General features: G+C 42.7%; 1 protein-coding gene across 2 annotated transcripts in view; it reads left to right on the top strand.

Annotated features, from left to right (window-relative positions):
* The window catches only part of LOC139582564 (GDNF family receptor alpha-4-like), a 115,425-nt gene extending 90,597 nt beyond the window's left edge, over positions 1-24,828 (top strand). For both annotated transcript variants that reach the window (XM_071412679.1, XM_071412668.1), the window contains 7 exons: positions 10,983-11,258; positions 11,588-11,668; positions 12,386-12,731; positions 15,326-15,435; positions 18,697-18,831; positions 20,675-20,838; positions 21,176-24,828. In XM_071412679.1, the coding sequence (XP_071268780.1) occupies positions 10,983-11,258; positions 11,588-11,668; positions 12,386-12,731; positions 15,326-15,435; positions 18,697-18,831; positions 20,675-20,838; positions 21,176-21,316 (1,253 nt within the window). In that variant the 3' untranslated portion in view covers positions 21,317-24,828. The remainder of the gene's footprint in view (positions 1-10,982; positions 11,259-11,587; positions 11,669-12,385; positions 12,732-15,325; positions 15,436-18,696; positions 18,832-20,674; positions 20,839-21,175) is intronic.
* Positions 24,829-27,390: the final 2,562 nt, after the last annotated feature.

Raw genomic sequence — 27,390 nt, 5'->3', positions numbered from 1 at the left:
AGTACCGGGTCGGACCCTCCTTTGCCTCCAGAACAGCCTGAATTATTCAGAGCATGGAAGCGTTACTCAATTGATATCAAGGGACCTAGCATGTGCCAGGAAAACATGCCCTGCACCATTACACCACCACCACCAGCCTGTACCGTTGACACCAGGCAGGATGGGGCCATGGACTCGTGCTGCTTGCGCTAAATCCAGACTCTGTTATTTGCATGATGCAACATGAACCGGGATTTGTTGGACCAGGCAAGGTTTTTCCACTCCTCAATTGTGGTGATCGTGTACCCACTGGAGCAGCTTTTTCTTGGAGTGGAACCTGGATCCTGGTGTAGTCTGCTGCAATAGCCCATCCATGACAAAGACAGACGAGTTGTGCTTTCCGAGATGCCGTTCTGCACACCACTATTGTACTGTGCCATTATTTGCCTGTTTGTGGCCCGCCTGTTAGCTTGCATGATTCTTGCCATTCTCTTTCGACCTCTCATCAACGAGCTGTTTTCGCCCACAGGATAGCCACTGACTGGATATTTTTTGTTGGTCGCACCATTCTCGGCAAACCCTAGACACTGTCGTGTGTGAAAAGCCCAGTTGGCCGGACGTTTCTGAGATACTGAAAGCAGCGCCTGGAACCGGCAATCATACGACGCTCAAAGTCAGCATAGGTCACTTGTTTTGCCCATTCTAACATTCAATCGATCAGTAACTGAATGCTTTGATACCTGTCTGCCTGCTTTATATAGCAAGCTACGGCCACGTGACTCAATGTCTGTAGGAGCGAACCATTTTAGTGAATGAGGTTGTGTTTATTAATTCGACCATTTAAAAAAACAAGCACACATTAAACTTAAAAGCCATACATGCACATTAATAAAATCATCGAGGATAACACACAATAAAGTCTGGGAGTTATTTCCATTGTGGTCCTCTTGAGACAAGATGGCTAGACAAGATCAAACACAGTATGGCTGTGAAATAATAAAACAAAATCATAGAAGAAGAACATCTATCTCATCATTCCAGTTACATCATAGGGGTTATTCATATGGGCACAGAAGACATCAAACATATTTTTACTTTATTTTTAAAGCTGTCCAGAGAGGACGTTGTTTTTATAGGCAGAGGCAACTCATTCTATTCTGATGCTCCAGTATACAAGAAAGTACCTTTCCCAGCATTACTCCTGAACCTGTATAAGCACACATCAGCAACACCTGATCTGGTGCTGTGATTGTGTGCATCCCTAACATGAGGAAAGTAATCACTTAGATATCTGGGCGCAGGACCATAAATTCTCCTGTAAACCAAACCTAGTCTAATCTGGGACACCCTTGCCTCAACAGGCAGCCAGTTTAGTTCCTGAAAGCAGCTCCTGCCTATGTGAGTACGTGGACTCACCTTCAATACTACCCTGATCAGCTTATTCTGGGCTATCGGGAGCTTCCCCTTCATACGTTTAGATAAGCCCCCAAACCAGGAAGTACTAGCATAGTACTTGTATCTAATAAACTGGCCACTGAGTGTATATTCATATTCCAGACTCTGACATTACTTGTTCTAAAATTTATATATTTCTTAATTACTTTATTTTCATTTTGGGTTTTGTGTGTATTGTTTTGTATTAAGTATTACTGCACTGTTGGATCTAGGAATATAAGCATTTCGCTACACCCGCGATAACATCTGCTAAATACAGTGGGGAGAACAAGTATTTGATACACTGCCGATTTTGCAGGTTTTCCTACTTACAAAGCATGTAGAGGTCTGTAATTTTTATCATAGGTACACTTCAACTGTGAGAGACGGAATCTAAAACAAAAATCCAGAAAATCACATTGTGTGATTTTTAAATAATTAATTTGCATTTTATTGCATGACATAAGTATTTGATACATCAGAAAAGCAGAACTTAATATTTGGTACAGAAACCTTTGTTTGCAATTACAGAGCTCATACGTTTCCTGTAGTTCTTGACTATGTTTGCACACACTGCAGCAGGGATTTTGGCCCACTCCTCCATACAGACTTTCCCCAGATCCTTCAGGTTTAGGGGCTGTCGCTGGGCAATACGGACTTTCAGCTCCCTCCAAATATTTTCTATTGGGTTTAGGTCTGGAGACTGGCTAGACCACTCCAGGACCTTGAGATGCTTCTTACGGAGCCACTCCTTAGTTGCCCTGGCTGTGTGTTTCGTTTCGTTGTCATGCTGGAAGACCCAGCCACGACCCATCTTCAATGCTCTTACTGAGGGAAGGAGGTTGTTGGCCAAGATCTTGCGATACATGGCCCCATCCATCCTCCCCTCAATACGGTGCATTCGTCCTGACCCCTTTGCAGAAAAGCATCCCCAAAGAATGATGTTTCCACCTCCATGCTTCACGGTTGGGATGGGTTCTTGGGGTTGTACTCATCATCCTTCTTCCTCCAAACACGGCGAGTGGAGTTTAGACCAAAAAGCTCTATTTTTGTCTCATCAGACCACATGACCTTCTCCCATTCCTCCTCTGGATCATCCAGATGGTCATTGGCAAACTTCAGACGGGCCTGGACATGGGCTGGCTTGAGCAGGGGGACCTTGCGTGCGCTGCAGGATTTTAATCCATGACGGAGTAGTGTGTTACTAATGGCTTTCTTTGAGACTGTGGTCCCAGCTCTCTTCAGGTCATTGACCAGGTCCTGCCGTGTAGTTCTGGGCTGATCCCTCACATTCCTCATGATCATTGATGCCCCACGAGGTGAGATCCTGCATGGAGCCCCAGACCGAGGGTGATTGACCGTCATCTTGAACTTCTTCCATTTTCTAATAATTGCGCCAACAGTTGTTGCCTTCTTACCAAGCTGCTTGCCTATTGTCCTGTAGCCCATCCCAGCCTTGTGCAGGTCTACAATTTTATCCCTGATGTCCTTACACAGCTCTCTGGTCTTGGCCATGGAGAGGTTGGAGTCTGTTTGATTGAGTGTGTGGTGAGGTGTCTTTTATACAGGTAACGAGTTCAAACAGGTGCAGTTAATACAGGTAATGAGTGGAGAACAGGAGGGCTTCTTAAAGAAAAACTAACAGGTCTGTGAGAGCCAGAATTCTTACTGGTTGGTAGGTGATCAAATACTTATGTCATGCAATAAAATGCTAATTAATTACTTAAAAATCATACAATGTGATTTTCTGGATTTTTGTTTTAGATTCCGTCTCTCACAGTTGAAGTGTACCTATGATAAAAATTACAGACCTCTACATGCTTTGTAAGTAGGAAAACCTGCAAAATCGGCAGTGTATCAAATACTTGTTCTCCCCACTGTATGTGTACGTGACCAATAACATATGATTTGATTTGATCAATCAGCACAAGGCTCCCTGAAAAAAACAGACTACTCTCAAATTAAACTGAGAAATACAAATGAAAAGACTGTGTATGAAGAGTAGCTTAATGAATTGTATTTGAAAATCCCTCATTAATATGCTTCAAAGCAGCATGGAAAAGAAAGGGAATGTGGAAGTCGGGTATAAATCATGTATTGTCTCATTGCGTTTCATTTGATGAGTCTAACACCGGCCAGGGTTGTATCAAGTGCGCTTATCCCTGCTTAGTCCTTCTACAGAAAGAGCAGATTCAGAAAAAAACTTGAAGATAGAAGTCTCATTTTGCCAGCTGTCATGTCGCCGTATTGAGACAGATAGAGAGCCTTAAAAGGACTTGGGATACAGCCGAGAGAGATATATATCTACAGTGCTGTTACAGTCTTTATGTCCTCTGAATGCTCCACACAAAACATACAGTGGGTCCAAAATTATTGACAGCCTAGAGAAAGAAGAGTAAAAATTATAAAATCATAAATAATTCAAAGACTGAGCTATAAAAAAACTGGGAAATGTTATAATTGTAAACTAATGCAATTTCTCAAATAATAAAATTGTGTTTAACAAGCAGTATTTGTTTCTCTCAAAGGTAAGGGTCAAAATTAACACCCCTGTTTTCAATAGCTTTCAATACCTCACCTGACAAGGATAACGGCACTGAGCCTTTTTCTAAAATGTTTTGAGATTGGAGAACACATTGAGAGTGATCTTAGATCCATACAGAATATTTCCAGATCCATGATATACTTAGTCTGCGTTTATGGACTGCCCTTTTCAATTCAAACCACAGATTTGATGTAGAGATGGCCATTGCAAAATGTTGATTTGTGGCCAATTTAAGCATTTATTTTTGGATTTTGATATGTGCTTGGGGTTATTGTTTTGCTGGAAGATTCACTTGCGGCCAAGTTTCAGCATCCTGGCAGAGGCAACCTGTCACTGATGTAGAGAGTAGGCAGGAGGCAGTCACAGGTTTAGAACTACTGAATTTATTTAAGCACCATAGAACAAAGCTGGACGAAACCCAAAACGATGTTGTGCTCAAAATATATCTTCTATCTATATCCTTTCGGTTACTGGCCCAATACTCTAACCACTAAGCTACCTGCCACCCCGGTGTTTATGTGAAGGTAGAATTTATTTGTTTTAATGCTAATTTCCAGCAATTCTATCCATTTTGCCATGGGGTGGATAATTTGTTTTTCTGTTTTAAAGCTAATTTCCTGCAATTATACACATTTTGCCATGATGTATGCAATGGTAATGATATCTGAGTCAAAGTGACCAACAAAATCAATGGGTGCCCCCTGCAGGTCAGGGCCCCTGGGTCGTTATTTGGCCATGATTACTACAAGTTTAGTTAACTGGCTAGACTAACTTATCAATATATAAATTGTCAGCTGACATGGCTAATTGACTGTCAGCGACTGACAAAACAAGAGAACTGCTGATGTCAAACTTCCGTATTCTACTACTCTAACTCTTAACAGTAAGTTGAGTTGTTTACATTTGAATAATTTAGCCGACGCTCTTATCCAGAGCAACTTCAAATCAAATTTTATTTGTCACATACACATGGTTAGCAGATGTTAATGCGAGTGTAGCGAAATGCTTGTGCTTCTAGTTCCGACCATGCAGTAATATCTAACAAGTAATCTAACAATTTCACAACAACTACCTTATTCACACAAGTGTGAAGGAATGAATATGTACATATAAATAAATATATGGATGAGCGATGGCCGAACGGCATAGGCAAGATGCAGTAGATGGTATAGAGTACAGTATATACATATGAGATGAGTAATGTAGGTTATGTAAACATTATATAAATTGGCAATTGTTTAAAGTGACTAGTGATACATTTATTATGTCCAATTTTAGAGATTTGAGCTAGAGATTTGAGTCAGTATGTTGGCAGCAGCCACTCAATGTTAGTGATGGCTGTTTAACAGTCTGATGGCCTTGAGATAGAAGCTGTTTTTCAGTCTCTCGGTCCCAGCTTTGATGCACCTGTACTGACCTTGCCTTCTGGATGATAGCGGGGTGAACAGGCAGTGGCTCGGGTGGTTGTTGTCCTTGATGATCTTCTTGGCCTTCCTGTGACATCGGGTGCTGTAGGTGTCCTGGAGGGCAGGTAGTTTGCCCCCGGCGATGCGTTGTGCAGACCTCACTACCCTCTGGAGAGCCTTACGGTTGTGGGCGGAGAAGTTGCCGTACCAGGCGGGGATACAGGACAGGCAGGATGCTCTGGATTGTGCATCTGTAAAAGTGTTTTTGGTGACAATGCAAATTTCTTCAGCCTCATGAGGTTGAAGAGGCGCTGTTGCGCCTTCTTCACCACGCTGTCTGTGCGGGTGGACCATTTCAGTTTGTCCGTGATGTGTACACCGAGGAACTTAAAACTTTCCACCTTCTCCACTACTGTCCCGTCGATGTGGATAGGGGGGTGCTCCCTCTGCTGTTTCCTGAAGTCCACAATCATCTCCTTTGTTTTGTTGACGTTGAGTGTGAGGTTATTTTCCTGACACCACACTCCGAGGGCTCTCACCTCCTCCCTGTAGGCCATCTCGTCTTTGTTGGTATTCAAGTCTACCTCTGTAGTGTTGTCTGCAAACTTGATGATTGAGTTGGAGGCGTGCATGGCCACGCAGTCATGGGTGAACAGGGAGTACAGGAGAGGGCTGAGAACGCACCCTCGTGGGGCCCCAGTGTTGAGGATCCGCAGGGTGGAGATATTGTTTCCTACCCTCATCACCTAGGAGCGGCCAGTCAAAGTCCAGGACCCAGTTGCACAGGGCGGGGAGAGTGAGTGCATACATTTTCATACTGGTCCCCTGTGGGAACCAAACCCACAACACTGGTATTGTAAGTGCAATGCTCTACCAATTAAGTTACACGGGACTGAGTCCCTTACAGCCAGGGGATCTATGTGACCGCTTATGTCGCTTATGCCTGGAGGCGGCCCTGATTTTAACCAAAAACCTGGTTGCTTCTGCCAGGAGGCTGACATCTGTCCGCAAGTAGATCTTCCAGCAAGTCAATAACCCCAAGCACACATCAAAATCCACAAATAAATAGTTAATTGACCATAAAATCATCGTATTGCAACAGCCATCTCAGTCTCCGTACTTGAACACCTTTGAAAACCTGTGGTTTGAATTGAAGAGCATATGAAGGTATGGAGGAATGGTCTAAGACCACTCCCAAATCTCTTTCTCTGAGCATTTTATTAGTATTAAAGAATATAATTTCCCAATTTTCCCCAACCCTGTCGTAAAGTCAGGGACTTGATCAAATAGAATGTCTTCCTAATGAGGATTTTACAGTGCCTTTTAGAAAGTATTCATACCCCTTAAAAGCCTAGGCGTCCCGCTAGTGGGACAACTTCCGGTGAAACTGGAGGGCGCACATTTCAAATAAATAATCATAGAAATGATGAATATTAAACGTTTAGGAACATACAAGTGTCTTATATCGGTTGAAAGCTTATATTCTTGTTAATCTAACTGCACTGTCCCGATTTACAGTAGCTATTACAGCGAAAGCATGCGTTTGTTTGAGGACGGCGCCCCACATCAAAATATTTTCCCACCGGCACAGGTTTCATAAATTCACAAATAGCGATTTAAACATTCACTTACAGTATATCACAAAAGTGAGTACACCCCTCACATTTTTGTAACTATTTGAGTATATCTTTTCATGTGACAACACTGAAGAAATGACACTTTGCTACAATGTAAAGTAGTGAGTGTACAGCTTGTATAACAGTGTAAATTTGCTGTCCCCTCAAAATAACTCAACACACAGCCATTAATGTCTAAACCGCTGGCAACAAAAGTGAGTACACCCCTAAGTGCAAATGTCCAAATTGGGCCCAAAGTGTCAATATTTTGTGTGGCCACCATCATTTTCCAGCACTGCCTTAACCCTCTTGGGCATGGAGTTCACCAGAGCTTCACAGGTTGCCACGAGTCCTCTTCCACTCCTCCATGACGACATCACGGAGCTGGTGGATGTTAGAGACCTTGCACTCCTCCACCTTCCGTTTGAGGATGCCCCACAGATGCTCAATAGGGTTTAGGTCTGGAGACATGCTTGGCCAGTCCATCACCTTTACCCTCAGCTTCTTTAGCAAGGCAGTGGTCGTCTTGGAGGTGGGTTTGGGGTCGTTATCATGTTGGAATACTGCCCTGCGGCCCAGTCTCCGAAGGGAGGGGATCATGCTCTGCTTCAGTATGTCACAGTACATGTTGGCATTCATGGTTTCCTCAATGAACTGTAGCTCCCCAGTGCCGGCAGCACTCATGCAGCCCCAGACCATGACACTCCCACCACCATGCTTGACTGTAGGCAAGACACACTTGTCTTTGAACTCCTCACCTGGTTGCCGCCACACATGTTTGACACCATCTGAACCAAATAAGTTTATCTTGGTCTCATCAGACCACAGGACATGGTTCCAGTAATCCATGTCCTTAGTCTGCTTGTCTTCAGCAAACTGTTTGCGGGCTTTCTTGTGCATCATCTTTAGAAGAGGCTTCCTTCTGGGACGACAGCCATGCAGACCAATTTGATACAGTGTACGGCGTATGGTCTCAGCACTGACAGGCTGACCCCCCACCCCTTCAACCTCTGCAGCAATGCTGGCAGCAATCATACGTCTATTTCCCAAAGACAACCTCTGGATATGACGCTGAGCACGTGCACTCAACTTCTTTGGTCGACCATGGCGAGGCCTGTTCTGAGTGGAACCTGTCCAGTTAAACCGCTGTATGGTCTTGGCTACCGTGCTGCAGCTCAGTTTCAGGGTCTTGGCAATCTTCTTATAGCCCAGGCCATCTTTATGTAGAGCAACAATCCTTTTTTTCAGATCCTCAGAGTTCTTTGCCATGAGGTGCCATGTTGAACTTCCAGTGACCAGTCAGTATGAGGGAGTGTGAGAGCGATGATATCAAATTTAACACACCTGCTCCCCATTCACACCTGAGACGTTGTAACACTAACGAGTCACATGACACCGGGGAGGGAAAATGGCTAATTGGGCCCAATTTGGACATTTTCACTTAGGGGTGTACTCACTTTTGTTGCCAGCGGTTTAGACATTAATGGCTGTGTGTTGAGTTATTTTGAGGGGACAGCAAATTTACACTGTTATACAAGCTGTACACTCACTACTTTACATTGTAGCAAAGTGTCATTTCTTCAGTGTTGTCACATGAAAAGATATACTCAAATATTTACAAAAATGTGAGGGGTGTACTCACTTTTGTGATATACTGTACTTTTTGAAAATCTTCCTCTGATTTGTCATCCAAAGGGTCCCAGCTATAACATGTAGTGTCGTGTTAGAATCCTTTATATCCCAAAAAGTCAGTTTAGTTGGCGCCATCCATTTGAGTAATCCACTCGTTCACCATGCAAAGAAAGGAGTCTGAAAATCTACCCCTAAACTTTGTTTCAACAAGTCAAAATACGTTTCTATTTACTACTCAGATACTTCTTTCCGTAAGAAATATTATAGTATGTTCAATAGGAAACCGAATTTAGCAGGTTCTTCTTGGCGCGCACAAACATGGATTTCCAAGCCGGTGTCCTTGTACAAAAACTGTTGCTTCTTATTCGTTAATCAAGTTACAAGCCTGAAACCTTGAACATAGACTGCTGACACCAAGTGGAAGCCATAGTAATTGCATCCTGGGAGCTAGAATTGAGTGCATTGGCCATTGGAAGAGCATGGTCTCTCTCCATTTTTTTTTATTCTTGTTGGTTTTTCTTTGGATTTTCTCCTGCCATATCTATTGTGTTATATTCCCCTACATTATTTTAACATTTCTACAACCGTCAAAGTGTTTCCCTTCCAATGATACCAATTATATGCCTATCCTGGCTTCAGGGCCTGAGTAACAGGCAGTTTACTTTGGGCACGTCATTCAGACAGGAAGTGGAGAAAAAAGGGGCCTAGCCTGATGACCCCTTAACTTATTCCACATTTGTGCTACAGCCTGAATTGAAAATGTGTTAAATATCTCACCCATTTACACACAATAACCCATAATGAAAAAGTGAAAATGTGTTTTTGGAATTTTGGCAAATGTTTTAAATTAAGTACAGAAATATCAAATTTACATAAGTATTCACACCCCTAGTCAATACATTTGTAGAATCACCTTTGGATGTGTTTAGGGCTGAGAGTCTTTCTGGGTATGTCTTTAAGAGCTTTGCACACCTGGATTGTACATGTTAGTATTTTTATTTTTATTCTTCAGACTCTGTCTCTGATTGTTGATCATTGATAGACAGTCATTTTCAAGATGATTGAAGTCAAAACTGTAACTAGGCCACTCAAACATTCAATGCTGTCTTGGTAAGCAACTCCAGTGTATATTTGACGTTGTGTTTTAGGTTATTGTCCTGCTGAAAGGTGAATTTGTCTCCCAGAGTCTATTGGAAAGCAGACTGCACCAGATTTTCCTCCAGGATTTAATCTGTGCTTAACTCGATTCCGTTTATTTTTATCCCCCAAAAAGTCCTAGTCCTTGACGATGACAAGCATGCCCATGATATGATGCAGCCACCACCATGCTTGAAAATATGAAGAGTGGTACTCAGTGATGTGTTGTGTTTGGCCCAAACATAACACTTTGTATTGAGGACATAAAGTTAATTTATTTCCTTTTTTTAAATAGCAAATAGGTGCAAGTTTTGGAATATTGTTTAGTTCTGTACAGGCTTCCTCCTTTTCACTCTGTCATTTAGATTAGTATTGTGTAGGGTAACTACAATGCTGTTGATCCATCCTCAGTTTTCTCTTATCACAGCCATTAAACTCAAACTGTTTTTTAAAGTCACCATTGGTGACTATCTACCAATAGTTGCCCGAGGCATTGGAAAACCTCCCTGGTCTTTCTGGTTGAATCTGTGTTTTGAAAACACTGCTCAACTGAGGGACCTTACAGATGTGTATGTGTAGGGTACAGGGATGAGGTAGTCATTCAAATACCATGTTAAATACAATTATTCCACACAGTGAGTCCATGCCACTTATTATTTGACTTGTTAAGTACATTTTTACTCCTGAAATTATTTAGGCTTGCCATATCAAAGGGGTTGAATACTTATTGACTCAAGACATTTCAGCTTTTCGTTTCTAATTAATTTGTTAAAATTTCTAAAAACATAATTCCACTTTGACATTATGGGATATTGTGTGTAAGCCAGTGACACAATTCAGCCTCAAACATCTTTTAGGACAGAGAATGGGCTCTGGTGTAATAGACCAACAGAAACCAACAGATAGCCTGTAGTCAAATTTTCTACATTTCATCAGATGTTTTCACAAGCCTCATGCTTTTCATTTCATTGGATTATACAAGTGGTTTAGGTGATGGGTTGGGTGATCTGCATAATGAGAAATTAGGTTTCCAAAATTGAAACCGTGACCTGAAATAACCTGTATACGCAATGTGTATCATTATGAACCGGCACTGAACATTAGATGAGTCTTTGTGTTCAGGTCAAGTCCTATTCTTCCCATATCTATAAAGCACATCATAATTGTTCTCCACTCCCTGCTTTCTCTTCTTTTCTCTCCACCACCCTCCCCATCCCCTTCTCTGTCCTGTAGCCCTGCATGAGGTCCTGTCCACAGGCAGAGACTGTCTGGTGGCGGGGGACTCATGCTCCAGCGACGAGACCTGCAGCCCACGTCTGCGGACCCTGCGTCAGTGCGTGGCGGGCGACGGCAGCATGAAGCTGGGCCCCGGGGCCCGGAGCCATTGCGCCAACGCTGTCTCAGCCCTGATTTCCAGCCCCCTGCACGGCTGCCAGTGCAAACGGGGCATGAAGAAGGAGAAGAACTGCCTCAGCATCTACTGGAGTCTCCATCAGTCTGTCATACACGGTGAGCAACTTGGCTCTGTCATTTGTATCGGATGGCGGCCAAGTCCATTTATGTAACACAGGTTACAGATTTAACTCTCTACCCACAACACAATCTGGCTGATGCGGCTTAGTCATGATGCCTGGCACACAGTCAGTCATCAGTCACCACACCTGGCGTCACCGTGTAACAAATTACCGAAGGTCCTTGGAGAGGGGGAGTATTTGCTGTATTAACCTGCAGGAGTCATAATAAACAACCACAGGAAATGAACAATGTGCAAGTCCTGTTCATTAGCTCCAAAGGGATAGTGTCATTACTGTGTCATGTGTCATTCCGTATCCCTTCAGGACTCAACCTGGTGGAGAGTTACCCTTACGAAACCGCGGAGAGAGACTACAACTCCGTTCGTCTGGCCTCCATCACGGCTGGTAAGTACATGGACCTCGGTTTATTTTGATCTTACCGCAACCTTTTGACCATGACCCAGAGGTTTCATGTTGAAAATAACCCATCTTGTATCTTTTAGGTCACCCTGGAGGGCAGCCTTAGGCATAGAATAACCCACATTGTATCCTGGAGGCACAGTTAAAAATGACTACAATTAGCATTATAAAAAATGTGATGTTTTGCTTCCAAGCATCTCATTCACATCTGATTTAACATTCCATTTGCAGGAAGAGAAGTACAGAGGAACAATGAATACCCGTAAATAATTATTTAGGTTTCTCAAGACGTTTCCTAATTTTAAATGGCAATTTCCCCTCAAGACTGATGTATGTCTGAATGTGTTGATTCACTTATAATGAGATTATTGTTTCATGCTTTGGAAATTCAAATTAGGATTGAATGTTCTAAATAGGCTCGAACCATCGAATATATCTACCCATAACTTACATATTTGTTTGGTTATTTGAAGAGGTTAGGACTACAGTATGACGGTGTGCCTCCTCAGAGGAAAGAATCCAATGCATTCAAACAAAAAATACCACTAACCTTAGAACAAGAGAGGAACCTGATTATCTATCTGTATTGTTTCAACATGTAACACTGATAGGTGATATAGCATTTACCAAAAATGTTTTGCTTGCTCATTCTCTTATTCTATGATACTGATTCCTAGTTCCTCCTATTCCTTGCGCCAACAGACTCTGAGGCCAACGTGGCGACGGTGAACCGTTGCCTGGACGCAGCCAAGGCGTGTAACGTTGACGACCTGTGCCAGAAGCTCCGCACAGAGTACGTATCTGCCTGCATCAAACCCTTGGCCAAGTCAGGCCTCTGCAACAAGGCCAAGTGTAACAAGGCCCTACGCCGGTTCTTTGATCGCGTCCCTCCAGCCTACACACATGAGCTGCTTTTCTGCCCTTGCACGGACATGGCGTGCGCCGAGCGACGCAGGCAAACCATTGTTCCCGGCTGCTCCTATGAGGGCTCAGACAAACCCAGCTGCCTCATACAGATGAGTATGTGCAAGGGTGACTATGTGTGCAGGTGAGTTAGAAGCTCTAATAACACAACATACTGTTAATGTGTAATGTACTGCACCTATTTACTTACTTTTCTCTTTTGGGACATAGGCCACAATGAGCTACTACCACTTCTTTCTGTTTTTGGCAACATATTGTGACTCGCTCCCAGAGAGGTTGATCTCTGCCAGCTCATCTCTCACAGCCTTGTACACTCAGTGTAAGACGTATAACACTGGCTCCCAAATGTATTTTCGCTTTTACCGAAAAACTGTTGTTCATATTTATTGTGAACCACCAACTCAACAAACCAATGCTTCAACCCAGTCTTTAGTCATGAGTCTCATGACCCAGACAGTACCAGCTGTGACCCACCAGTGGTGGGGTCGTGACTGATTTATTTGGGAACCACATCTGTATCAGGTCAGACAAACCGAACAAGCAATCAACAGTGGTTCAATATTCTACCCCCAAGCTGTCCAACATCGTTTAGAACACCCCTGAGAGTCTGCTGGATAAACACATTAAATATATTACGCAGATAAAATGTAAGATGGATTAAAGTTATTGCTCATTGCGTTCTCTTGTCATGACCATTATTTCTACCCACCCTTTTTCTGCTCTGTGGCTGTACTAATGATTCTGGATTGTGGAATGAAATAAATAAAATAAACAAATGCCCCTCACAGCAGTATGCTATTTACACATAAACTTAGCAAAAAAGAAACGTCTTCTAACTGTCAACTGTGTTCATTTTCAGCAAACTTAACATGTGTAAATATTTGTATGAACATAAGATTCAACAACTGAGAAATAAACTGAACAAGTTCCACAGACATGTGACTAACAGAAATGTAATAATGTGTCCCTGAACAAAGGGGGGGGGGGGGGGGGGTTCAAAATCAAAAGTAAGTCAGTATCTGGTGTGGCCACCAGCTGCATTTTAATTAATACATTTTTTATTTCACCTTTATTTAACCAGGTATGCTAGTTGAGAACAAGTTCTCATTTGCGACCTGGCCAAGATAAAGCATAGCAATTCGACACATACAACAACAGAGTTACACATGGAATAAACAAAACATACAGTCAATAATACAGTAGAAAAATAAGTCTATATACAATGTGAGCAAATGAGGTGAGATAAGGGAGGTAAAGGCAAAAAAGTCCATGGTGGTGAGGTAAATACAATATAGCAAGTAAAACACTGGAATGGTAGATTTGCAGTGGAAGAATGTGCAAAGTAGAAATAGAAAATAATGGGGTGCAAAATAAATGCAGTAGGGGAAGAGGTAGTTGTTTGGGCTAAATTATAGATGGGCTATGTACAGGTGCAGTAATCTGTGAGCTACTGCAGTGCATCTCCTCCTCGTGGACTGCACCAGATTTGCCAGTTCTTGCTGTGAGATGTTACCCCACTCTTCCACTAAGGCACCTGCAAGTTGCCAGACATTTCTGGGGGGGAATGGCCCTAGCCCTCACCCTCCGATCCAACAGGTCCCAGACATGCTCAATGGGATTGAGATCCGGGCTCTTTGCTGGCCATGGCAGAACACTGACATTCCTGTCTTGCAGGAAATCACAGAACGAGCAGTATGGCTGGTGGCATTGTCATGCTAGAGGGGCATGTCAGGATGAACCTGCAGGAAGGTTACCACATGAGGGAGGAGGATGTCTTCCCTGTAACGCATAGCGTTGAGATTGCCTGCAATGACCACAAGCTCAGTCCGATGATGCTGTGACACACCGCCCACACTGACGGACCCTCCACCTCCAAATCGATCCCGTTCCAGAGTACAGGCCTCGGTGTAACGCTCATTCCTTTGACGATAAACGCCAATCCGACCATCACCCCTGGTGAGACAAAACCGCGACTCATCAGTGAAGAGCACTTCTTGCCAGTACTGTCTGGTCCAGCGTCAGTGGGTTTGTGCCCGTAGGCGACGTTGTTGCCGGTGATGTCTGGTGAGGACCTGCCTTACAACAGGCCTACAAGCCCTCAGTCCAACCTTTGTCCGCAATAGGCTGAGAGTCTGAGCACTGATGGAGGGATTGTGCATTCCTGATGTAACTCGGGCAGTTGTTGTTGCCATCCTGTACCTGTCCCGCAGGTGTGATGTTCAGACGTACCGATCCTGTGCAGGTGTTGTCATGCCTCCTTGCAGCATGCCTAAGGCACATTCACGCAGATGAGCAGGGACCCTGGGCTTCTTTCTTTTGGTGTTTTTCAGAGTCCGTAGAAAGGCTTCTTTAGTGTCTTTAGTTTTCATAACTGTGACCTTAATTGCCTACCGTCTTGTAAGCTGTTAGTGTCTTAACGACCATTCCACAGGTGCATGTTCATTAATTGTTTATCATTAATTTAAACCCTTCACAGATCTTCATTGTGAAGTTATTTGGATTTTTACAAATGATCTTTGAAAGATAGGGTCCTGAAAAAGGGACTTTTTTGCTGACTTTTTTGCTGACTTTTTAGTGCGGTACCAAATTCATAGCACAACCCTATCATCCACCAGTGAAAACCATTGCATAAAACATTAATATTTTTTACCATCATTGTAATTTGTGTCCGGCCCTTGCTCACTACTAAACAGTGCTAGTTGTATTGGATCTGTGTAGGTCCCGTCTGGCTCAGTTCCAGTACGACTGCCAACCAGCCGAGTCGTCTGCCAACAGCTGCAAGCAGGGGAACTATGGAGCCTGTCTACTTGCCTACACAGGCCTGATAGGTGGGTACAGAGCCTGAGAGAGCAAATTAAGAATGAGAACGGATTTGAGAAAGCAAAATGAGTGGAGGAGAGAGGGGGTAAATCGATAAAGAGAGAAAAGGAAGTTTTTCAAATTTAACTAACCTACAGTGTACTGAAAAAGGAGAAAGCAGTTAGAGGGGCAATGAGAGAAGGATGGAAAAGGTAAACTAATGAATAAAAAAACAAAGATTGTCAGGAAATAGTTGATTTGGAGGGAAATTAAAGTTACTATTTAAAGGAGCTACATGTAACAATTTAGCTATAGTATATATATATCTTTATTGTTTCAAAGTACATCCATAAATAGTTTATGCACTTTCTGATCTTATTATAACCCCAAAAACATCTGCTGCATGGGTGTGAGGTTATGATATTTATGTTTGCAAACTTACGGATGAGAACCAATCATGAAACTGAAAGATGCTGATGTATGTACACACAAGGAAAGTATTTGCCATATGGAGGTGGAAATGCTACATTTAGCTTCTTTAATAGTGTAGCCCTAAAATAAATGAGTATGATTTGAGTAGATCCTATTTGTAGAGGTTTAAAGCAGTATGTACCCTGAGTATACAAAACATTAAGAACATGCGCTTTCCACGACATAGACTGACCAGGTGAATCCAGGTGAACGCTATGATCACTTATTAATGCCACTTCAATCAGTGTAGATGAAGGGGAAGAGACAGGTTTAAGAAGGATTTTTAGACAATTGATTCTTGAGACAATTGAGACATGGCTTGTGTATGTGTGCCATTCAGAGGGTGAATGGGCAAGACAAAAGATTGAAGTGGCTTTGTACAGGGTATTGCAGTATTTGACAGGCGCACCGGTTTGTGTCAAGAACTGCAACGCTGCAGCGTTTTTCACGCTCAAGTTTCCCGCGTGTATCAACAATGGTCCACCACGCAAAGGACATCCAGCCAACTTGACACAACTGTGGGAAGCATTGGCGTCAATATGGGCCAGCATCTTTGTAGAGTCCATGTCCCAACGAATTGAGGCTGTTCTGAGGAAAAAAGGGGAGGGGGGGCAGCTCAATATTAGGAAGGTGTTCCTAATGTTTGTTCAGTGTATATACTATATACAGTTGAAGTCGGAAGTTTACATACACCTTAGCCAAATACATTTAAACTTGGTTTTTCACAATTCCTGACATTTACTCCTAGTAAAAATTCTCTTTCTTAGGTCAGTTAGGATCACCACTTTATTTTAAGAATGTGAAATGTCAGAATAATAGTAGAGAGAATGATTTATTTCAGCTTTAATTTATTTCATCACATTCCCAGTGGGTCAGAAGTTTACATACACTCAATTAGTATTTGGTAGCATTGCCTTTAAATAGTTTCACTTGGGTCAAATGTTTTGGGTAGCCTTCCACAAGCTTCCCACAATAAGTTGGGTGCATTTTGGCCCATTCCTCCTGACAGAAATGGTGTAACTGAATCAGGTTTGTAGGCCTCCTTGCTCGCACACGCTTTTTCAGTTTTGCCCACAAATTGTCTATAGGATTGAGGTCAAGGCTTTGTGATGGCCACTCCAATACCTTGACTTTGTTTTCCTTAAGCCATTTTGCCACAACTTTGGAAGACCCATTTGCGACCAAGCTTTAACTTCCTGACTGATGTCTTGAGATGTTGCTTCAATATATCCACATAATTTTCCTGCCTCATGATGCCATGTATTTTGTGAAGTGCACCAAAGCACCCCCACAACATGATGCTGCCACCCCCGTGCATCATGGTTGGGATGGCATTCTTCAGCTTGCAAGCATCCCCTTTTTCCGCCAAACATAACGATGGCCATTATGGCCAAACCGTTCTATTTTTGTTTCATCAGACCAGAAGACATTTCTCCAAAAAGTACGATCTTTGTCCTCATGTGCAATTGCAAACCGCAGTCTGGCTTTTTTATGCTAGTTTTGGAGCAGTGGCTTCTTCCTTGCTAAGTGGCCTTTCAGCTTATGTCGATATAGGACTCGTTTTACTGTGGATATAGATAATTTTGTACCTGTTTCAGACAGCATCTTCACAAGGTCCTTTGCTGTTGTTCTGGGATTGATTTGCACTTTTCGCACCAAAGCACGTTCATCTCTAGGAGACAGAACGCGTTTCCTTCCTGAGCGGTATGACGGCTGCGTGGTCCCATGATGTTTATACTTGTGTACTATTGTTTGTACAGATGAACGTGGTACCTTCAGGCGTTTGGAAATTGCTCCCAAGGATGAACCAGACTTGTTGAGGTCTACACATTTTTTTCTGAGGTCTTGGCTGATTTCTTTTGATTTCCATGATGTCAAGCAAAGAGGCACTGAGTTTGGAGGTAGGCCTTGAAATACATCCACAGGTACACCTCCAATTGACTCAAATGATGTCCATTAGCCTATCAGAAGCTTCTAAAGCCATGACATAATTTTCTGGAATTTTCAAAGCTGTTTAAATGCACAGTTAACTTAGTGTATGTAAACTTCTGACCCACTGGAATTATGATACAGTGAAATAATCTGTCTGTAAAAAATTGTTGGATAAATTCTTGTGTCATGCACAAAGTAGATGTCCTAACCGACTTGCCGAAACTACAGTTTGTTAACAAGAAATTTGTGGAGTGGTTGAAAAACGAGTTTTAATGACTCCAACCTAAGTGTATGTAAACTTCCGACTTCAACTGTATGTCCTAATATGCCGTACACATAAGGACCTCAAGGCAGACTCTGAAGTGTAAAGGCTGTTATTACGCTTTGAGAAGTGTCTTTGATGAAATGTAGACTTTGTTTTATGCACTCGCTCAAAAATTGGCCATTTTTCTTTAATGCTCTCGAAAAAAGAGCACAAGCGACCTAATACATTTCAAGAGCTTCCTGTGGTGCCCTTCAGCAAACAAACAAACAATTGGCATTTTCATTCCTGGTCTGTATTTATTAAGCACTTAAACTCTCCATTTCAAAACTTGGGAGAGAAATGGCACACAATAAACACTTCCAAAGAAAGCGCAAATTAAAGTGTCTTTGACTCCATAAAAACGAGCAACAGACAGCTGGCAAGAATTACCCTCAACACACTTGTACTCATAGCTGCATTTTTGCTCATTTCTTAAATAACATCCCCACTCACATTGTGCGATTGAACAGTGAATTGCAAATAAGGTTCATAAATGTTTTAGGTTACATAACAGTCTTATAACAACGAGTCTTTCGAGGCAATGAATATTTGATACTAAACTGAGAACATATTGTTTCTGCAGGCAGTTCGATAACTCCCAACTATGTGGATAACTCCACATCTAGCGTGGCCCCATGGTGCTCCTGCTCTGCCAGTGGAAACCAGAGAGTAGAGTGCTCCGATTTCCTGGAATACTTCACCAACAACGTCTGTCTCAGTGAGTGGCTCCCATCAAGTCATCACAAAAAGCAGTCTCCAGTGACTTAGCCTGCATCCCAAATGGCCTAGTTTTAACTAGGTTCCATAAGGCTCTGGTCAAGAGTAATGCACTATTTAGGGAATAGGGTGGCATTTGGGATATAGCCTTAGTGTAGGGTTGTGTTCACTAGGCACACATTGGAGGAAAACGGCCCAAGGTACTATCTGAACTATTGGAAACCTTTTGCTATGGCATTCCCTAATGAGCATGTTACACTACCCAGGTTTATAGGGGAGAAGAACAAGAGCAACATCTTCTTGTATCTCAAGATGCCCTATTTTTGTAAAATATTGTTCTGTATATTCCAATGGTAAATTATACAGGACGATTTACTCCATGAGTTCTGGGGATTTTGCCCTTTAGTTTTTTGTCATGTCTCTCATATGCTGTCTCCCTTTGAGGAATGATTTATCCAACATCTCAAAAACAACACTTTGGTTTTCCATTACAATAATTGGTCTACATAACAATGCTTTTGCAATTATTCTACAAAAAACCTTCACAGAGCTCCCATTGAAACCAAGCATAATTTGATTTGTCTAATTATCTGTTGGATTGAATGCAGCTTTTCTCTTATTTCCAAATGTTATTTATTGGATGATGTTACTCCTCGATCATCCTAGCCTATTTGCATTGAATACCTGTGCCAAAGGACTACAGCAAATTGGGCTCACAAGGAGAAGTCATTTGACTAGGGGAAAATTTGATACAATGAGGCAGATATGTCCCACAGCAGTTAGTTACCTGTAGGCTCAATAGCAGTGAACGATTGTGTTAAATAGAGTTATCCCCTCTGTGGGAAAATTACCAGTCAGAGTATGATCTTGTGCTTTTTTTTTCTCTCTCTCTTCCATTCGCTTTCTCGCTCCTCTCTCTCCCTTTCACCCCTCTCTCTCTCTCATTAATCATCCCCTTCATGCCGTATCCTTGGTAATTCCACCTGGATGTTCAGTGCCTTTCCTGAGTGAAAAGGAAATAGAATCACAGGGCTAACCTAAAGTAATAACATATTTATTAATTCACCCCTCCATCTTATTGGCTTATGCATAAATATCCATTTCAACAGTTGATGTAAATATTAGCTGATAATATGCAACTTGTATAAAGTTCCTTATGGAGACCATTTGTGTCGATTACAGACTTACCCATAATAGCACAGTAATAGTAATGTTATTACATGTAATGATTGTGTAATATCTCATGTTGGGAGACAAGCTAGTTTAACCTTCTGATGGTTTTAAGCAAATGTGTGATGTGTTCATGATCCATCTTAGAAGATGAGGAGCTTCATGCATCATTGCGGGTGACTCACTCACCCTGACGGTCATCCATTTCTATTCCAATCTTGCGCATGCCCTTTCTAATAATTAATCATCCTTATTATTGACTTTGCTCCAGTGTTTTCATCTGACCTCTTTAAACAGACAGGGGCTATCTTCCTCCCGGGTAAATCTAGTGCCATCAGATAGCAACCTGTCCTGTGGCCTCTCCTCTCCATGACAAAAAAGGACACAGAGCGAGGTCTCAGACTTGCCACTAGTCTGTGAGCTAATGAGAGGATGTGGAGAGGCAGGTGCAGTTGGGGAAACATGAAGAGAATACCAAGTATTTTTCTTCTCCACTGAGCAAATCCAAATTGGTCCTAGCCGAGCCGCTCAGGCAGAATGCAGAATGAGTCCTGTGCAGTAATTGAATGTGGGCGTGATTGTAAATTCATTAAGACGTATCAGGTCCATTTCGGGAGCCTCAGGTTAATTGTCTCCTCTTCTCACACTGTGCCTTTTCTCATCTTGTGAAACAGGGAATGCCCTCCTGGCGTTTGGGAGCGGGACAGACGTGATGCCCACGTCCAGCAAATCGGGACACCTCAGCCCAGCCACTGGCAGAGAGAGCCATGCCATCAACCCTCTGCCTGCTACTGTGGAGACCACACGGAACATTCCGGAATCAATTATTCCAACACAGGTGTGATTGTTTCGCTGATTGTTTCATCAGGGTCAGAGATAAAATGTAATATAATAGTTTTTCAGTTGTTTGTACAGCATTTCGTCTAAAGAAAGAGTTGCCAGGAGATGATACCTTTTGCCAGTTAAGTTCAGGGAGGTTATAGTTGTATATTTAGAGGACTCCCACCCGATCACCTTTGACACATTGTTTTGAAATTTCTGAATGATAATGCATAGCTTAGTTTTGGCCCTCGGCATTGAATAATACCTACCTAGTTTTGTTATGTTATGTTTCAGGCTAACCATTTGGGGCTACAATGTTTTTGGTCACATTGATTTCTCTTTCTCACCCTTAGGCCAGCGGAAACGACCGATTGTGGAGAGATTCTACCCTCCCGTCAGATGGGCTCCCAAACTCTGCCCCCGCACTTGGCCTACTGCCTCCAACTTCCTTTACTGGCCTTTTGGTCCTACCTCTGCTCTTATATAGTCACTAAATTAGGAAGCACTGCCAAGGACCACCCATAAAGCAGGAGTATTTGTTCACAAATTCTGGATACATTTTTGTCTTTAGCATATAGGCTACTCCGTCTCCTAAACATATACAGCATAGTTCTTTTCCTATTTTTTGTGTTAGTGGTTCAGTTGCAAGTCCCTTAGGTGTACGACTTGGAGAGACTGAGACAGATTGAAACCAATCTGTATACTTGTACATTGTTATCGCTTCGAGTCAAGATGAAAGTACTTTTTGTGTGGACTCACCTACCATCCAGCTATCCAAGCACAGGACTGAATTCTAAAAATGCCATCGGGAACTACACGGTTATTCTTTAAGATCTATATATATATATAACGGAAAGCTCACGAGAAACGGACTCTAGTGAACTGTCTTTATTTCGTACTCAACTGCACAAACTGATTGGAAAAGACCCTTGCGGATATAAGGGCTTTAATACCGCTCTCTTCGACTTGACTGAAGTAGGAACAATGTTTCTGATCAATACTGGAATGGTAGAGATGGACAATGGAGCTACGGCTTAATCAGCCATTCTGGACAAATACCCTGACTCTGATCAGTCCAAGTACTGTCGGCTGCAAGAGATGTAGAAACTTTAGAATACGTGGGATAGCTCTGACCTAATGATTATCATGCACGCAGTGAAGATTGGGCTCTTTGTCATGCTGTCATCGCCAGTTCATTTGTTCTCGCTAATGCTTAGCTAAGTGTTCATGTATAAAACACTTTCTTCTCCTAGAACTTTGTTAAAATTAAGTTATGAGCAAACATGTTCTCTATGTGTACAGTACCATTGTTCTGTGTTTGTGTGGAAGGACTGCCTTCTTTTCCTCATTGTGTAAATGGACATTTCTCAAAGGGTGTCTGAATTAGTATGCCATATAGGAACAAGGGCTTGTGTCTCAACATTTTGGCCAATATTGAACCCTTTTCACACTACTGAGCCTAGCCAAGACAAGCCGAAATGTACTGAGCTGCCCTCGATACACGTCAACCATAGTTGCTGAAACCATGCTGGAATGCATAATGTGAAAAGAAAATACCAGAGACAATAGCAGAATACAGTACAGTTTGTACAGTAGAAAGGGTGAAACGTACTGAGTGCATATGTGACCTGCTCATGGTAAGATGGTCATGAATGATGCTATGTTCAATGGGTTTCTGATGACACGGATAATATAGAGTTGGCTGGGTTTACTGTGCATTGGCAGGACAGATAAGCTACGTCTGTTAAGACGAGGGGTGGGGGTGTGTGTATTTGTCAATAACAGCTGGTGCGTGATGTCTAATATTAAAGAAGTCTCGAGGTGGTGTACCTCATGATAAGCTGTAGACCACACTATCTACCAAGAGAGTTCTCATCTATAGTATTCGTAGCCATCTATTTACCACCACACACCGATCCTGGCACTAAGACCCCACTCCACGAGCTATATAAGGCCATAAGCAAACAAGAAAAAGCTCATCCAGAAGTGACGCTCCTAGTGGCCGGGGACTTTAATGCAGGCAAACTAAAATAATGTTTTACCTCAATTCTAGACAACCTTTACTTCACACACATAGACACATACAAAGCTCTCCCTCGCCCTCCATTTGGCAAATCTGACTATAATTTTATCCTCCTGATTCCTGCTTACAAGCGAAAACTAAATCAGGAAGTACCAGTGACTCGCTCAATACAGAAGTGGTCAGATGACACGGATACTACGCTACATGACTATTTTGCTAGCACACACTGAATATGTTCAGCTGATGTGTGCAAGACCTTTAAACAGGTCAACATTCACAAAGTCACGTGGCCGGACTCCTGGTACACGTCCTGCTAAGTGTCTTCCCTGACATTTTCAACCTCTCCCTGACCCAGTCTGTAATATAAAAATTTTCAAGCAGAACACCATAGTCCCTGTGCCAAAGGAAGCGAAGGTAACCTGCTGAAATGTTTCCCTCCCCGTAGCACTCACGTCGGTAGCCATGAAGTGCCTCGAAAGGCTGATAATTGCTGACATCAACACCATCATCCCGGAAACCCTAGACCCACACCAATTTGCATACCGCCCCAATAGATCCACAGATGACACAATCTCAATCGCACTCCACACTGCCCATTCCCACCTGGACAAAAGGAACACCTATGTGAGAATGCTGTTCATTGACTACAGCTCAGCGTTCAACACCATAGTGCCAACAAGACTTTTTGACGGGCCGTCCCAGGTGGTAAGGGTAGGCAACAACACGTCTGCCATGCTCATCCTCAACACTGAGGCTCCTCATATGGGTGCATGCTTAGTCCCCTCCTATACTCCCTGTTCACCCACGACTGCTTGGCCAAACACGACTCCAACACCATTAAGTTTGCTGACGACACAACAGTGATGGGCCTGATTACCGACAACGATGAGACAGCCTATAGGGAGGAGGTCAAAGACCTGGCAGTGTGGTGCCAGCACAACAACATCTCCCTCAATGTAAGCAAGACGAAGGAGCTGATCGTGGACTACAGGAAAATGCGGCCCGAACAGGCCCCCATTAACATCGACGTGGCTGTAGTGGAGCGGGTCGAGAGTTTCAAGTAGTTGGTGTCCACATCACCAACAAACTATCATGGTCCAAACACACCAAGAGAGTTGTGAAGAAGGCACGACAACACCTTTTCCACCTTTAGGAGACCGAAAAGATTTGGCATTGGTTCCCAGATCCTCAAAAAGTTCATCCTGACCGGTTGCATCCACACCTAGGATAGCAACTGCTCGGCTGTAAGGAGCTACAGAGGGTAGCGCGTACGGCCCAGTACATCACTGGGGCCAAGCTTCCTGCCATCCAGGACCTATATACTTGGCGGTGTCAGAGGAAGGCCCAAAAAATTGTCAAAGACTCCAGTCACGCAAGTCATAGACTGTACTCTCTGCTACCGCACGGCAAGCGGTACCGGAGAACCAAGTCTACGACCAAAAGGCTCAACAGCTTCTACTCCCAAGCCATAAGACTGCTGAACAATTAATCATATGGCACCACCCGAACCCCCCCCCTTCCATTTGTTTTATCACTGCTGCTACGTGCTGTCTATTATCTATGCATAGTCACTTTACCCATAACTACATGTACAAATTACCTCAAATAAAACCTGTTGTCACAGCCTGATCTGATTCACCTGTCCTTGTGATTGTCTCCACCGCCTCCAGGTGTCGCTTATTATCCCCGGTGTATATATCCCTGTGTTTCCTGTCTCTCTGTGCCAGTTTGTCTTGTTTGCCAATTCAACCAGCAGTTTCTCTTGCTCCTATTTTTCCCAGTCTGTTTGTTTCTAGTCCCCCTGGTTTCGACTCTTGCCTGTTCTGACTCCGCACCCGCCTGCCTGACCACTCTGCCTGTTCTGACTACCAGTCTGCCTATCCCCTTGTACTGTTTTTGACCTGGTTTATGAACTCTTGCCTGTCCCCGACCTGTCTTTGCCTACTCCCTTTGTTATAATAAATATCAGAGCTCTACCATCTGCCTCCAGTGTCTGTATTTGGGTCTCGCCTTCTGCCCTTATACCTGTACCCCCCGCACATTGACTCGGTACAGGTACCTCCTGTATATAGCCTCGTTAATGTTATTTTATGTGTTACTTTTTATAATTTTTTACTTTAGTTTATTTAGTAAATATTTTCTTTACTCTTTCTTGAACTGCATTGTCGGTTAAGGGCTTGTAAGCATTTCACGGTAAGGTCTACTACACCTGTTGTATTGGCGCATGTGACAAATACAATTTGATTATGATGTTCATAGCAGATTTCTATCCCTTAGCTTTTTACGGAGTACAGTAATGTGTGTATTTGTTAACGTTTTTAAAATCTTAATTGGACCAATATGAGTCTAGTCTGGACGCAATTAATAGCTTGATTAATTAAAGTACAAAAGTTGAGGTCTTATTGGGCACAGAATATGCAAAGAACACGAATGACAATTAAGCATTTTGTACACTTCAATAATGGAACAGAATGATGCCTTGGAGAGGGCTATGATTAGAAAATAAAAAGAGTGAAGTAGCTATGGGGTAAAGATAGTCAGGTGAATCCAAGCCATTTCCCTCTCAAAAAGAACAGTCTGGTGGCTAGTTCTTCTCCGGAAAAATGAGTTGGAAATGGGGGAGTGGGTTGGCAGTGTGTATTACTACTGTAAGTCAAGAATACCGTGTTTACGTCAATGCGAGATTTTGCCAAGGGTATCGGTGGTTAAATCACTCAAAAGGATTTTATGGGGAAAACCCCTGTTTGTATTCGTAGGCCTACTTTGTTGATGTGGAACAGATTGCAGAAATCAGTATGAGAGTGGAATACAGTGAGAGGAATACATTGGTTTGGTGTGACTATACTCAACTCATCGCATGACTGATAGCTTTACATTTTCATACACAAAGTTCTGTGCGAGAAACATGAAATCGGTCCACATGGCGTACCTCGAATGGTACCTGGCTACAATTGTATTAAATGGAATTTGTATGACAGAAAAAAGGTCTCGCTCTCTCTCTCTCAAATATAATTACGCTGACCTTTCATTGTGGTGTATCATGCCATGCATGCATAACACACCACAAAATAGAACAATGGTGTGACTATGATTCTGAATGTGGTTGATAGCAATATTGGAAGTGTGGTGTTGAACACCACTGGACTTGGCTGCACTCCCAGGTATGCGTCTGTCACGTTCTGACCATAGTTCTTGTGTGTTTTACTTGTTTTAGTGTTGGTCAGGACGTGAGCTGGGTGGGCATTCTATGTTGTGTGTCTAGTTTGTCTGTTTCTATGTTTGGCCTAATATGGTTCTTAATCAGAGGCAGGTGTTTTGTGTTGTCTCTGATTGGGAATCATATTTAGGTGGCTTGTTTTGTGTTTGTTACGGCTGTCGTCTTCCTCCTCTTCCTCGGACGAGGAGAGGAGAGAAGGATCGGTGGACCAATACGCAGCGAGGTAATTAGACATAAATGATATTTATTGAAACACGAAGACGAAATACGAAAACACTTGGAAATTACAAAATAACAAACACGACGTAGACAGACCTGAACATGGAACTTACATAACTACACGCAGAACTCACGAACAGGAACAGACTACATCAACCGAACGAACAGCCAAGACAGTCCCGTGTGGTGCACAGACACGAAAGACACAGGAGACAATCACCCACAAACAAACATTGAGAACAACCTACCTTAATATGACTCTCAATCAGAGGAAATGCCAAACACCTGCCTCTAATTGAGAGCCATACCAGGCAACCCTTTAACCCAACATAGAAACACAACACATAGAAATGCCCACCCCGCTCACGCCCTGACCAATAAACACATACAAAACAAGAGAAAACAGGTCAGGAACGTGACAGTGTTGGGGTTTGTGGGTGGTTGTCTTCTGTCTTTGTGTTCTGCACCAGATAGGACTGTCTCGGTTTTCACGTTTGTTATTTTGTATAGTGTTCACGTTATCTTCTCTTTGTTTATTAAACATGTTGAACACTAGCCGCGCTGCATTTTGGTCCTCTCCTTCATCAACGGAAGAAAACCGTTACAGCGTCGGTATTGCTTTCACTATCCTCACTGACAATACTTTTGATTAGCCCAAGAAAACATGCATAAGGAATAAAGAAAGCACACAACAGAATTCAGTGGGAGTATAAAAGGAACATTAATAATTCTAGGTTTCAAAATGTTTTTACTGAGCAGAAAATAGATCTTGACATTTAAAGACTACAGAAGTAATAGCCGTCCTCTGAAAAAGTTAAATCAAATCAAACTTTATTTGTCACATGCGCCGAATACAACAGGTGCAGACCTTACCGTGAAATGGTTACAAACCCTTAACTAACAATGCAGTTCAAGAAAGAGTAAAGAAAAGAAAATATTTACCAAATAAACGAAAGTAAAAAATAATAAAAAGTAACACTGTAAAATAACAATAACGAGGCTAAATACAGGGGCAACTGCTTGCTATGTAAATGGTCCGGGTGGCCATTTGATTAATTGTTCAGCAGTCTTATGGCTTGGGGGTAGAAGCTGTTAAGGAGCCTTTTGGT

Source organism: Salvelinus alpinus, chromosome 1, assembly GCF_045679555.1.
Source record: "Salvelinus alpinus chromosome 1, SLU_Salpinus.1, whole genome shotgun sequence".
NCBI classification, from domain to species: domain Eukaryota; kingdom Metazoa; phylum Chordata; class Actinopteri; order Salmoniformes; family Salmonidae; genus Salvelinus; species Salvelinus alpinus.
The sequence above is the reverse complement of the archived record's forward strand: the minus strand, read 5'-3'. Positions and strand labels throughout refer to the sequence as shown.